General features: G+C 40.1%; 1 protein-coding gene across 1 annotated transcript in view; it reads left to right on the forward strand.

The window, feature by feature from the left end:
• Positions 1-531: 531 nt before the first annotated feature.
• The window catches only part of ZNF169 (zinc finger protein 169), a 19,748-nt gene continuing 4,989 nt past the window's right edge, over positions 532-15,290 (forward strand). Inside the window, exons 1-2 of the mRNA XM_007454459.1 lie at positions 532-652; positions 1,126-1,221. Of these exons, the coding sequence (XP_007454521.1) occupies positions 532-652; positions 1,126-1,221 (217 nt within the window). The remainder of the gene's footprint in view (positions 653-1,125; positions 1,222-15,290) is intronic.

Consider the following 15,290-nt stretch of genomic DNA (forward strand, 5'->3'; position numbering starts at 1 on the left):
AATGGAGAGACATCTCATGTTCACAGATTTGAAGAGTCAACATGGTAAAGATGTCATTTCTTCCTAAATTGATATACAGGTTTAATGCAAATCTTGTCAAAATTCCAGCAGGGTTTTTTGGTAGATATAGATGAGATTATTCTAAAATTTATATGGAAAGGCACATGCCCTAGAATAGGTAAAATATCTTTAAAATGAAGAATAAAGGGGGAGGAATCACTCTACCTGATTTCAAGACCGACAGGATATCTACAGTAATCAAAACTGATTTTCACAGCATCGTAGACATAAAGATCAATAGAATAGAGAACCCCTGAATAGAACCACCAGCAATGTGGGAGAAGGATTAGTAGTCTTGAACACATGGCAAAAGGGTTCACGTTGAAAGCAGGATCTATCTATCTATCTCACCCGCGTGCCCCACGCTAGCCTTACTGCTGCCATGGCTCTGGTTAATGGCTTAGGTTAAGTTGACTAGTGGGCATGGGTGGCTTCTGGGTGAGCAGGGATGTGTTTGTGTTACAGGCATTAATGGCCTTCAAGGATGTGGCTGTGGCCTTCACACAGAAGGAGTGGAAGTTACTGAGTCCTGCTCAGAGGACCCTGTATCGGGATGTAATGCTGGAGAACTACAGCCATATGGTGTCGCTGGGTAAGGTTGACCTGTCTCATGTATCAGACTGCCTGTGGGCATCTTAAGATTTTATGGAGCAGCCACCATTCTTTGGGCTTAGAAAGAAACATATTTTCCCTACAGAATATCTGGATTCTGTAGAGTTGGAAAAAATAGTGAAATGTGTGTGTGTGTTGCTGGGGGTTATGATGTTGCGTTTCCGGGCCTCTTCCAAGGCTGGGCCCTCCTCCAAAGTGATCTTGCTTCAAATGGGTGAATATTTGTATTTACTCAATCACAGGGGAGAATCATATACTGCCTTTAGATCCAGGTTTCCTCCCTCCCCTTAGTCATCTTTTCTCAGCATTCAGAGAAACTTTGTCCCCCTCCACCTGCCCTGCCATGCTTCCCTACCCTCTTAGTCATTGCATTCCCCAGCTGAGTCCAAGTTCTGTGATAGCCTCTTAAGTCACTAACCCAAGATCACCTTGTTTTTTTTCCCCTGTGAGTAGGAATTGCCTTTCCTAAACCAAAACTCATCATACAACTGGAGCAAGGGGATGAGCCCTGGAGAGAGGAGAGTGAAAGTCTTCTGGACCTTTGTCCAGGTAAGTAGGAAACACCAGGCATACAAGGAGACAAGGCAGTGAGGCGCTTAGCAGGTGACGAAAGAGGAGCATCTGTGAGCTTCTGGGGAGAAAGCTCTTCTGCAGGCCTCCCTCTACGCTATCCCACTCAGCCCAGAGAGGGCTTCCCTGGCAACCCCCTCTTTCCTCTCCCATAGAGCCACACTCCGCTCATTTGGTGTCCCTTATCCAGCACTTCTAGGATCTCCCCATTCTTGAACTTTTGTTGGTTGGCCTGACCTTTAACATAGCACTTATCCTCTGAGACTAAGTCACCTACCCTGCTAGATTTCTGTCCAGTAACCTGGCAACGTTTTTCTGCATTGGTTCTACCCCATAAGTTCCCATTACTTTGTTTCTTCAGTGATGGGTTATTTAAAATTACAACAGGGTATGAAGAATTATACGAGTGCCAATCTGCCTTCCCTGCAGCCTAAGAAATAGACCATTATAAGACCAGGTGACAACCCCCTGGTTATGTCCCACTCCTCCCGCCCCTGAGAATCCGACTTCTGCATTAGCATGCCCATGATTGCCTTTAGCCTTTTAATCATTCAGCAGGTCTTTCACTCATATAGAGAGTTGTTTTGCATGTCTGTAAACTTCTCTGCACATAGTATCATATTGTATACCTCCTTCTGGAACATGCCTTTTTTCACCAGTTTTATGTGAGATTCATATTAAAATGTGTAGGTTTAATTTATACTTTTAAAAATGGTTATATATGATTCCATTATATGAATATTTTAATGCAGATGAATTATCTTGTTCCTTCTTTTGGACATTTGAGTTACCTCCAGTTTTTGGCTATGAAATAATGTTGCTGTATATTCTTGCTACCTCCTTGGAAACACATGTGAGAGTTTATCTCAAGATGCATACCTAGGAGCACAGTGGCTGGTTCCTGGGCATGGGTAGCCTCAACTTGATTAGATTGCCACATTGTGTTCTGAAGCTGTTCAACACCATTTTATACTCCCAGCAGCAGTGATGAGTTCTTGTTCCACATCCTCACATTTTTCACCCATCTGTTAGGTTTGTGGTGAAATCTCATATGGGTTTTGCTTTCCAGTGAGCATGAGCATCTCTTCCTGTGTTGATTGGCCATTGGTGTTTCCTTTTCTGTGATTTGACTGTTCAGGGTATTTCCCTACTTTTGATTTGGGCCATTTCTGTCATTGACTTGTAGAAATTCCATACACATTCTGGGAACATTTAGGTCTTTAATCCTAGTGGAATTAGTTTTATGTGAATGTTGGGAGGTAAGGATAAATTTCTGCCTTTTTTTTTCATTCTTTTATTTTCAACATTCCTGGCATTTTATTTTTGTTTTCTTATTTATTTATTTATTTGCTTCTAAATACAACCATATATCTGTACTTGTACTTTACAGCAAACTCAGTGCTTTTTTCTTTTTTAAAAAAGAACTATTATATAAACCATAATTATAGTATAATAGAAAAACGTTATTATGGTATAATAGTTAAGGGATAATTATAAGGTATATTACCAAAGTATAATAAACTACATATATTTAAAGTGTAGAATTTGGTAAGTTTTGACATCTACACAGCCATGAAACCATTGTCATGATCCATATCCTGAGCATACCTTTCACCCCAAAGTTTCCTTGTGCCTCACTGTAATCTCTATCTCCTGCCTCTCCCAGTCCTCCCCTTCCTCCCATACCCAGGCAACCACTGATCTGCTTTCCATCATAGATTTGTTTGCATTTTTAGAATTCATATAAATTGAATCATATAGAATACATACTGGATTCTTTCACTTAACATAATTATTTTGCATTTTATCCATAATGTTGCATGTATCAATAGTTCACTTCTTTTTATTGCTGAGTAGTAATATAGATATCACAATTATTTAGCCACTCACCTGTTAAAAGAAATTTGAGTAGTCTCCAGTTTTGATGAATACCAATAAAGCCTGTAATGAACATTCATGAAAAGTCTTTGTGTGAACATACGCTTTTATTTCTTTTGGATAAATACCTGGGACTGGAGTGGCTAGGTTGGATGATACAGGGTATATTTAACTTTTTATGAAACTCACAAAGTGGCTGCACTATTTCACATTTCCACCAGCAGTATATAAGAATTCTGGATGCTCCACATATGTGTCAACGCTTAGGTATTATGATTTCAATTTTAAGCATTTTCATAGCCATGTAGTGGCATCTTATGTGGTTTTACTTGACATTTTTCTAATGACTAGTGATGTTGAGAACCTTTTCAAGTGCTTATTTGCTATCTGTATATCTTCTTTGGTGAAATGTCTTCTCAAATCTTTGGCCCATTTGAAAAGTTGATTTCTTATGTTTTTATTATTGAATTTTGCAAGTTTTTCATATATTCTGTGTAGAACTCCAGTATCAGATATTTGATTTACAAGTATTTTCTCTGTGGCTTGCCTTTTATTCTCTTAATAGTGTCTTTCAATGAGAATTTCTTAATTTTGGTGAAGTCCAAAGTTTCCATTTTTTCTTTCATTAATTTCACTTTTGGTGACATATTTAAGAAATCTTTCCCAAAATGAAGGCCAAAAAGAGTTTCATATATTTTTTCTTCTAAAAGTTTTATAATTTTTACTTTACATTTAGGTCTATATCTTGAATAAATTTTTATACTTGGTACCAGGTCTGGATTTAAGTACAATTTTTCTTTCTTTCTTTTCTTTTGTATACAAATATCCAATTTTCCAACACCATTTATTGAAAAGACAACCCTTTCTTTACTGAATTTCCTGTGCACCTTTGTGGTAAATCAGTTGTGTATGTCTATGTCCAGACTCTTTTTCACTCCTTTCTTTATCTATCTTGATGTCAATACCACAGTCTTTTTTATTAATTAATTAATTTGTTTTAATTAATTTATTTTATTTTATTAGTTATTTTTTGGCCACATTGGGTGTTCATTGCTGTGCACGGGCTTTCTCTATTTGCAGCGAGTGGGGGCTACTCTTCATTGTGGTGTGCAGGCTTCTCATTACAGTGGCTTCTCTTGTTGCAGAGCATGGGCTCTAGGGTACGCGGGCTTCGGTAGTTGTGGCTCATGGGCTCTAGAGCACAGGCTCAGTAGTTGTGGTGCACGGGCTTAGTGGTTTCACAGCATGTGGGATCTTCCCAGACCAGGGCTTGAACCCATGTACCCTGCATTGGCAGGCGGATTCTTAACCACTGTGCCACCAGGGAAGCCCTATTTATTTATTTTATTTATTTTTTGGCTGTATTGGGTCTCTGTTGCTGCGTGCGGGCTTTCTCTAGTTGCGGCGAGTAGGGGCAGTGTATGGGCTTCTCATTGCGGTGGCTTCTCTTGTTGCTGAGCACAGGCTCTAGGCACGCGGGCTTCAGTAGTTGCAGCATGTGGGTTCAGTAGTTGTGGCTTGTGGTCTCTAGAGAGCAGGCTCAGTAGTTGTGGTGCACGGGCTTAGTTGCTCTGTGGCATGTGGGATCTTCCTGGACCAGGGCTCACACCCATCTCCCCTGCATTGGGAGGCAGATTCTTAACCACTGTGCCACCAGGGAAGTCCCAATACTATGTAGTCTTGATTACTGAAGCTTTATAATAAGTCTGGAACTTAGTATAAATCCTTTAACATTTTTTCTTTTTTCAAGTTGTGCTAGATTCTTTGCATTTCCACATGAATTTTAGACTCAGCTTGGCAATTTTCACAAAAAAAAAGGTCTGCTGGGATTTTGATTGGGACTGAGTTGAATGTACATCAGTTTGAGAATTTACATGTAAATAATACTCTGTTATCCAGTATATGAACACAGTCGATCTCTATTTTATGGGACTTCTTAATTTTTGTCAGCATTGTTTTGTAGTTTTTCATACACAGGTCTTATGCATCTTGTCAGATTTATCCCTCTGTGTTTCATATTTTTGATGCTATTTAAGGTACTTTAAAATTTCAGTTTTCAATTGTTTGTTGATAGTATATAGAAATACAATTAATTTATGTATAATGATCTTGTATCTGGTAAATTTTCAAAACTTACTTCTCAGTCCTAGCAGGTTTCGTAGATTGTATAGGATTTTCTAAATAGATGATTAAGTTATTTGTAAGTAAGTATAGTTTACTTCTTTCCATTCTTTACATCTTTAATTTTTTCTTGCCTCATTGCACAGTGAGAAAATCAGTGCAATGACGAATTTAAATGGTGAGAGTAGACATCCTTTCCTTCTTCCTGATCTTATGGGGAATACTTTCCTAAGTGGAAGTTTTATAGCTGCCCTTCAGCAGCTTGACAAACTTCCCTTCTATTCCTTGTTTGAAGAGTTTTTATTGGGAATGAATGCTGGATTTTGTCCAATTTTTTTGGGCATCTTTAGAGATGATCATGTGTGTTTTTCTTTTTTAGTCTTTTAATTTGGTAAATTACAGTTTTTTTTTTCTTCTTAAACCAACCTTGTATTTCTGTAATGCAATGCACTGACCTTATTCAGATTTTACCAGTTTGACCTTCACTTTTGTGTATGTATATGTTTATTTAGTTCTATGAAATTTTATACATGTACATTCATGTAACTACCACTATATTCAAAGATACAGGACAGTTCCATCATGAGGATCCATTCTGCTACCCTTTTATAGTCACAGCCAACTCCCTCACTCCTCCCCTTCTCTTCTTCTGCCAACCACTAATCTGTTCTTTGTCTCTATAACTTTGTCACTTCAAGAATGTTATATGAAAGAAGTCATATCATATGTTACCTTTGGGGATTGCTTTTTTTCACTCAGCATAATTTTCTTTTGAGATCCGTCCAAATTGTTGCATGTATCAGTATTCCATTCCTTTTATTGCTGAGTAGTAGTCCAATGTGTGAATGTACCACAGTTTGTTAAACCATTCATCCATTGAAGGACATCTGGGTTCTGTATAGTTTTTGGCTATTATGAATAAAGCTGCTATGGACATTTGTGTATAGGTTTTTGTGTGAATGTAAGGTTTTCATTTCTGGCATAAATGCCCAAAAGTGCAAGTTTCTGACTTATATAAATATATCAACATGTTTAGTTTTGTAATAAAGTGCCATACTCATTTCCAGAATGGCTAAACCATTTTACATTCCCACCAGCAGTGTTTGAGTGATTCAGTTTGAATTCTTGCCAGGATTTGGTGTTAGCACTATTTTTTAAAAAAAAACATTTATTTGGTTGCACCGGGTCTTAATTGCAGCAGGTGGGCTCCTTAGTTGTGGCTCATAGGCTCCTTAGTTGCAGCATGCAAACTCTTAATTGTGGCATGCATGTGGGATCTGGTTCCCTGAGCAGGGGTCGAACCCAGGCCCCTTGCATTGGGAGTGTGGAGCCTTAACCACTGTGCCACCAGGGAAGTCCCAGGACTATTTTTTATTTTAGCCATTCTAATAGATTTCTAGCAGTATCTCCTTAGTTGGTAAGAGTAAGTAGTTTAGTGCAAGCAGTTCCTCTCTGGAGAGAGCTGAGTAGCTGAGCATATCTGAGTTAAGTGCACTGTATCAAGGCTTTACTCTTCTTAGAAAGAGACTTGTGTTCTCCCATGGGTAGGTAAAAAGCATGAGTCCCTGTTTATGGGTGGCTATTGCTGTCATTTTGTGAGGTCTTCATGGCATGTCCTTAGCATCTACTCATTCTGCTCAGACGATCTTTATCCACAGGTGGCTGGCAGATATAAGTGTGTCTTAAGATCGGATCTGACCAGCAAATGATTCTGGCAAAGACGATCTAACAAGTGCTGAGAGGAAAGGCAGAGTCTACTCCTGGGTTAGCTCATGTGAGTGGTTGGCAGGAAGGAACCCATGGACTTAGTTCCAGGGTGTCCACTTGAGCATCTCCAGACACTGCAGTTTTAAAGGGGCAACTTCTGGCAGCTCATCTCAGCTTAGTGGGCCCCATGAAAGGTGGTTGGCCCCAGGAGTAATGGGTAGCATGCATATCATTACCTAGAGTTGTTTATTTGTTTAAGGTGGAATTAACTTAAAAGGAAATGGGAAATCTTTTTTTTTTTTTTACAGCTTTATTGGAGTATAATTGCTTTACAATGGTGTGTTAGTTTCTGCTTTATAACAAAGTGAATCAGTTATACATAATACATATGTTCCCATATCTCTTTCCCCTTGTGTATCCCTCCCTCCTGCCCTCCCTATCCCACCCCTCTAGGTGGTCACAAAGCACGAGTTGATCTCCCTGAGCTATGCGGCTGCTTCCCACTAGCTATTTTACATTTGGTAGTGTATATATGTCCATGCCACTCTCTCACTTTGTCACAGCTTACCCTTCCCCATCCCCATATCCTCAAGTCCATTCTCTAGTAGATCTGTGTCTTTATTCCTGTTGTACCCCTAGTTTCTTCATGACATTTATTTTTTTCTTAGATTCCATATATACGTGTTAGCATACGGTATTTGTCTTTCTCTTTCTGACTTACTTCACTCTGTATGACAGACTCTAGGTCCATCCACCTCACTACAAATTACTCAGTTTCGTTTCTTTTTATGGCTGAGTAATATTCCATTGTATATATGTGCCACATCTTCTTTATCCATTCATCCGATGATGGACACTTAGGTTGTTTCCATCTCCTGGCTATTGTAAATAGAGCTGCAATGAACATTCTGGTACATGACTCTTTTTGAATTATGGTTTACTCAGGGTATATGCCCAGTAGTGGGATTGCTGGGTCATATGGTAGTTCTATTTGTAGTTTTTTAAGGAACTGCCATACTGTTCTCCATAGTGGCTGTACCAATTCACATTCCCACCAGCAGTGCAAGAGTGTTCCCTTTCCTCCAAACCCTCTCCAACATTACTGTTTGTAGATTTTTTGATGATGGCCATTCTGACTGGTGTGAGATGATATCTCATTGTAGTTTTCATTTGCATTTCTCTAATGATTAATGATGTTGAGCATTCTTTCATGTATTTGTTGGTAGTCTATATATCTTCTTTGGAGAAATGTCTATTTAGGTCTTCTGACCATTTTTGGATTGGGTTGTTTGTTTTTTGGTTATTGAGCTGCATGAGCTGCTTGTAAATTTTGGAGATTAATCCTTTGTCAGTTGCTTCATTTGCAAACATTTTCTCCCATTCTGAGAATTGTCTTTTGGTCTTGTTTATGCTTTCCTTTGCTGTGCAAAAGCTTTTAAGTTTCATTAGGTCCCATTTGTTTATTTTTGTTTTTATTTTCATTTCTCTAGGAGGTGGGTCACAAAGGATCTTGCTGTCATTTATGTCATAGAGTGTTCTGCCTATGCTTTCCTCTAAGACTTTGATAGTTTCTGGCCTTACATTTAGGTCTTTAATCCATTTGGAGCTTATGTTTGTGTATGGTGTTAGAGAGTGTTCTAATCTCATACTTTTACATGTACCTGTCCACTTTACCCAGCACTACTTATTGAATAGGCTGTTCTTTCTCCACTGTACATTCCTGCATCCTTTGTCAAAGATAAGGTGACCATATGTGCGTGGGTTTATCTCTAGGCTTTCTATCTTGTTCCATTGATCGATATTTCTGTTTTTGTGCCAGTACCATACTGTCTTGATTACTGTAGCTTTGTAGTATAGTCTGAAGTCAGGGAGCCTGATTCCTCCAGCTCCGTTTTTTGTTCTCAAGCTTGCTTTGCCTATTCGGAATCTTTTGTGTCTCCATACAAATTGTGAAATTTTTGTTCTAATTCTGTGAAAAATGCCAGTGGTAGTTTGATAGGGATTGCATTGAATCTGTAGATTGCTTTGGGTAGTAGAGTCATTTTCACAATGCTGATTCTTCCAATCCAAGAACATGGTATAACTCTCCATCTATTTCTATCATCTTTAATTTCTTTCATCAGTGTCTTATAATTTTCTGCATACAGGTCTTTTGTCTCCTTAGGTAGGTTTATTCCTAGATATTTTATTCTTTTTGTTGCAATGGTAAATGGGAGTGTTTTCTTGATTTCACTTTCAGATTTTTCATCATTAGTATATAGGAATGCCAGAGATTTCTGTGCATTAATTTTGTATCCTGCTACTTTACCAAATTCATTGATTAGCTCTAGTAGTTTTCTGGTAGCATCTTTAGGATTCTCAATGTATAGTATCATGTCATCTGCAAACAGTGACAGCTTCACTTCTTTTCCGATTTGGATTCCTTTTATTTCCTTTTCTTCTCTGATTGCTGTGGCTAAAACTTCCAAAAGTATGTTGAATAATAGTGGTGGGAGTGGGCAACCTTGTCCTGTTCCTGATCTTCGTGGAAATTGTTTCAGTGTTTCACCATTGAGGACGATGTTTGCTGTGGGTTTGTCATATATGTCTTTTATTATGTTGAGGAAAGTTCCCTCTATGCCTACTTTCTGCAGGGTTTTTATCATAAATGGGTGTTGAATTTTGTCAAAAGCTTTCTCTGCATCCATTGAGATGACCATATGGTTTTTCTCCTTCAGTTTGTTAATGTGATATATCACATTGATTGATATGCATATATTGAAGAATCCTTGCATTCCTGGAATAAACCCCACTTGATCATGGTGTATGATCCTCTTAATGTGCTGTTGGATTATGTTTGCTAGTTTTTATTGAGGATTTTTGCGTCTATGTTCATCAGTGATATTGGCCTGTAGTTTTCTTTCTTTGTGACATCTTTGTCTGCTTTTGGTATCAGGGTGATGGTGGCCTCGTCGAATGAGTTTGGGAGTGTTCCTCCCTCTTCTATATTTTGGAAAAGTTTGAGAAGGATAGGTGTTAGCTCTTCTCTAAATGTTTGATAGAATTTGCCTGTGAAGCCATCCGGTCCTGGGCTATTGTTTGTTGGAAGATTTTAAATCACAGTTTCAATTTCAGTGCTTGTGATTGGTCTGTTCATATTTTCTACTTCTTCCTGATTCAGTCTTGGCAGGTTGTGCATTTCTAAGAATTTGTACAGTTTTCCAGGTTGTCCATTCTATAGAGTTGCATAGAGTTGCTTGTAGTAATCTCCCATGATCTTTTGTATTTCTGCAGTGTCAGTTATTCTTTTTCATTTCTAATTCAATTGATTTGAGTCTTTTCCCTTTTTTTCTTGATGAGTCTGGCTAATGGTTTATCAATTTTATCTTCTCAAAGAACCAGATTTTAGTTTTATTGATCTTTACTATCATTTCTTTCATTTCTTTTTCATTTATTTCTGATCTGATTTTTATGATTTCTTTCCTTCTGCTAACTTTGGGTTTTTTTGTTCTTTCTCTAATTGCTTTAGGTGCAAGTTTAGCTTGTTTATCCAAGATGTTTCCTGTTTCTTAAGGTAGGATTGTATTGCTATAAACTTCGCTCTTAAAACTGCTTTTGCTGCATCCCATCGGTTTTGGGTCATCGTGTCTCCATTGTCATTTGTTTCTAGGTGTTTTTTGATTTCCTCTTTGATTTCTTCAGTGATAACTTAGTTATTAAGTAGTGTATTGTTTAGCCTCCATGTGTTTGTATTTTTTACAGATCTTTTCCTGTAATTGATATATAGTCTCATAGCATTGTGGTTGGAAAAGAGACTTGATACAATTTCAATTTTCTTAAATTTACCAAGGCTTGATTTGTGACCCAAGATATGATCTATCCTGGAGAATGTTCCATGAGGACTTGAGAAAAATGTGTATTCTGTTGTTTTTGGATGGAATGTCCTATAAATATCATTTAAGTCCATCTTGTTTAATGTATCATTTAAAGCTTGTGTTTCCTTATTTATTTTCATTTTGGATGATCTGTCCATTGGTGAAAGTGGGATGTTGAAGTCCCCTACTATGAATGTGTTACTGTAGATTTCCCCTTTTATGGCTGTTAGTATTTGACTTATGTATTGAGGTGCTCCTATGTTGGGTGCATAAATATTTACAATTGTTATATGTTCTTCTTGGATCAATCCCTTGATCATTATGTAGTGTCCTTCTTTGTCTCTTCGAATAGTCTTTATTTTAAAGTCTATTTTGACTGATATGAGTATTGCTATTCCAGCTTTGTTTTGATTGCCATTTGCATGGAATATCTTTTTCCATCCACTCACTTTCAGTCTGTATGTGTCTCTAGGTCTGAAGTGGGTCTCTTGTAGACAGCATATATATGGGTCTTGTTTTTGTATCCATATGGGTCTTGTTTTTGAATCCATTCAGCCAGTCTGTGTCTTTTGGTGGGAGCCTTTAATCCATTTACATTTAAGGTAATTATCAATATGTATGTTCCTATTCCCATTTTCTTAACTGTTTTGGGTTTGTTATTGTAGGTCTTTTCTTTCTCTTGTGTTTCTTGCCTAGAAAAGATTCTTTAGCGTTTGTTGAAAAGCTGGTTTGGTGGTGCTGAACTCTCTCAGCTTTTGCTTGTCTGTAAAGGTTTTAATTTCTCCATCAAATGTAAATGAGATCCTTGTTGGGTAGAGTAATCTTGGTTGTAGGTTTTTCTCCCTCATCACTTTAAATATGTCCTGCCAGTCCTTTCTGGCTTGCAGAGTTTCTGCTGAAAGATCAGCTGTTAACCTTATGGGGATTCCGTTGTGTGTTATTTGTTGTTTTTCCCTTGCTGCTTTTAATCTGTTTTCTCTGTATTTAATTTTTGACAATTTGATTAATATGTGTCTTTGTGTGTTTCTTCTTGGTTTTACCCTGTATTGGACTCTGTGCTTCCTGGACTTGATTAACTATTTCCTTTCCCATATTAGGGAAGTTTTCAACTATAATCTCTTCAAATATTTTCTCAGTCACTTTCTTTTTCACTTCTTCTTCTGGAACCCCTATGATTCGAATGTTGGTGCGTTTAGTGTTGTCCAAGAGGTCTCTGAGACTGTCCTCAGTTCTTTTCATTCTTTTTTTCTTTATTCTGCTCTGCAGTAGTTATTTCCACTATTTTATCTTCTAGGTCAATTATCCTTTCTTCTGCCTCAGTTATTCTGCTATTGGTCCCTTCTAGAGCATTTTTAATTTCATTTATTTTGTTGTTCATTGTTGCTTGTTTCCTCTTTAGTTCTTCTAGGTCCTTGTTAAATGTTTCTTGCATTTTGTCTATTCTATTTCCAAGATTTTGGATCATCTTTATTATCATTATTCTGAATTCTTTTTCAGGTAGACTGCCTATTTCCTCTTCATTTGTTAGGTCTGGTGGGTTTTTATCTTGCTCCTTCATCTGCTCTGTGTTTTTCTGTCTTCTCATTTTGCTCATCTTACTGTGTTTGGGGTCTCCTTATTGCAGGCTACAGGTTCATAGTTCCCATTGTTTTTGGTGTCTGTCCCCAGTGGCTAATGTTGTTTACGTGGGTTGTTTAGGCTTCGTGGTGGAGGGGACTAGTGCCTGTGTTCTGGTGGATGAGGCTGGATCTTGTCTTTCTGGTGGCCAGGTCCATGTCTGGTGGTGTGTTTTGGGGTGTCTGTGGACTTATTATGATTTTATGCAGCTTCTCTGCTAATGGGTGGGGTTGTGTTCCTGTTTTGCTAGCTGTTTGGCATACGGTGTCCAGCACTGTAGCTTGCTTGTCGTTGAGTGAAGCTGGGTGTTGGTATTGAGTTGGAGTTCCCTGGGAGATTTTCGCCATTTGATATTACGTGCAGCTGTGAGGTCTCTTGTGGACCAGTGTCCTGAAGTTATCTCTCTCACCTCAGAGGCACAGCACTGACTCCTGGCTGCAGCACCAAGAGCCTTTCATCCACAGCACTCCGAATAAAAGGGAGAAAATGTAGAAAGAAAGAAAGAGGATGAAAGAAAATAAAGTAAGGTAAAATAAAGTTATTAAAATAAAAAATAATTACTAAGAAAAGAGTGTTTTTAAAAAGTAATTAAAATAAACCAAAAACGGACAGATAGAACCCTAGGACAAATGGTGAAAGCAAAGCTATACAGAGTAAAGCTCACACAGAAGCATACACATACACACTCAGAAAAAGAGCAAAAGTGGAAAAATAATAAATCTTGCTCTCAACGTCCACCTCCTCAATTTGGGATGATTCATTGTCTATTCAGATATTCCACAGATACTGGGTGTATCTAGTTGACTGTAGAGATTTAATCCACTCGTCCTGAGGCTGCTGGGAGAGATTTCCCTTTGTCTTCTTTGTTCGCACAGCTCCCGGGGTTCAGCTTTGGATTTGGCCCCACGTCTGTGTGTAGGTCGCTGGAGGGTGTCTGTTCTTCGCTCAGACAGGACAGGTTAAAGGAGCCGCTGATTCGGGGGCTCTGGCTTACTCAGGCCCTGGAGAGGGAGGGGCACGATATGGGGCGAGCCTGTGGCAGCAGAGGCTGGCATGATGTTGCACCAGCCTGAGGCGCACCGTGCGTTCTCCCAGGGAAGTTGTCCCTGGATCCATGGACCCTGGCTGTGGCAGGCTGCACAGGCTACCCGGTAGGAAGGTGTGGATAGTGACCTGTGCTCGTACGCAGGCTTCTTGGTGGTGACAGCAGCAGCCTTAGCGTCTCTCACCCATCTCTGGGGTCCACGCTGTTAGCCGCGGCTCTCGCCCGACTCTGGAGCTCCTTTAAGCAGCGCTCTTAATCCCCTCTCCTCGCGCACCAGGAAACAAAAAGGGAAGAAAAAGTCTGCCTCTTCCACAGGTCCAGACTTTTCCCCGGACTCCCCCCCGGCTAGCCATCATGCACTAATCCCTTCAGGGTGTGTTCACACCGCCAGTCCTCTCCCTGCTCTCCAACCGAAGCCCGAGCCTCAGCTCCGAGCCCCGCCCGCCCCGGCGGGTGAGCAGAGAAGCCTCTCAGGCTAGTGAGTGTCGGTTGGCACTGATCCTTTGTGCAGGAATCTCTCCGCACCCCTGTTGCTATGCTCTCCTCCGTGGCCCCGAATCTTCCCCGCTCTGCCAATTGTAGTCTCCGCCCGGAAGGGGCTTCCTAGTGTGTGGAAACCTTTCCTCCTTCATAGCTCCCTCCCACGGGTGCAGGTCCCATCCCTATTCTTTTTTTTCTTTTTTTTTTTTTTTTTTTTTTTTTTTCCTTGCGTTATGCGGGCCTCTCACTGTTGTGGCCTCTCCCATTTGCGGAGCACAGGCTCTGGACGCGCAGGCTCAGCGGCCATGGCTCACGGGCCCAGCCGCTCCGCGGCACGTGGGATCTTCCCGAAACGGGGCACGAACCCGCGTCTCCTGCATCGGCAGGCGGACTCTCAAGCACTGCGCCACCAGGGAAGCCCCCATCCCTATTCTTTTGTCTCTGTTTATTCTTGTTTCTTCTGCCCTACCCAGTTACGTGGGGAGTTTCTTGCCTTTTAGAAGGTCTGAGGTCTTCTGCCAGCATTCAGTAGGTGTTCTGTAGGACTTGTTCCACGTGTAGATGTATTTCTGATGTATCTGTGGGGAGGAAGGTGATCTCTGCGTCTTACTCTTCCGCCATCTTCCTGAAAATACCCGCGAAATCTTAAGTATACTAGTCTGTGAGACCGAACAATGCATATACCTCCCAAACCCAAACTTTATCAAAATACAGATCATTACTGTTATCCATATAGTTCCCTTGTGGCCCATCCCAGTAAACCCCTGCTTCTACCCCTCAGAGGTACCACTGATTTTATTTCACCATTGATTAGTTTGGCCCACCGTACCATTTTGCATAAACGGAATCATTTAATATGTTCTTGTTTGTTTAAGGCTTCTTTCACTCAGTAGTTTGTTTTTTGTTTTTGTTTTTTTGCGGTATGCGGGCCTCTCACTGCTGTGGCCTCTCCTGTTGCGGAGCACAGGCTCCGGACGCACAGGCTCAGCAGCCATGGCTCATGGGCCCAGCCGCTCCGTGGCATGTGGGATATTCCCGGACCGGGGCACGAACCCGTGTCCCCTGCATCGGCAGGCGGACTCTCAACTACTGTACCACCAGGGAAGCCCGACTCAGTATAGTTTTTAAACTTCATCCATGTTGTTGCATACATCAGTAGTTTGTTCTTTTTTTTTTAACACCAAATAGCATTCAATTATATGAATGTATGACTGTTTATCCATTCTCCTTAATAGACACCTTGATGGCTTCCAGTTTTTAGTCATTTTTAAAAAGTTGCCATTGGGCTTCCCTGGTGGCGCAGTGGTTGAGAGTCCGCCTGCCGATGCAGGGGACACGGGTTCTTG

The sequence above is a fragment of the Lipotes vexillifer genome, unplaced genomic scaffold (genome assembly GCF_000442215.2).
Source record: "Lipotes vexillifer unplaced genomic scaffold, Lipotes_vexillifer_v1.1 scaffold144, whole genome shotgun sequence".
Lineage (NCBI taxonomy): Eukaryota > Metazoa > Chordata > Mammalia > Artiodactyla > Lipotidae > Lipotes > Lipotes vexillifer.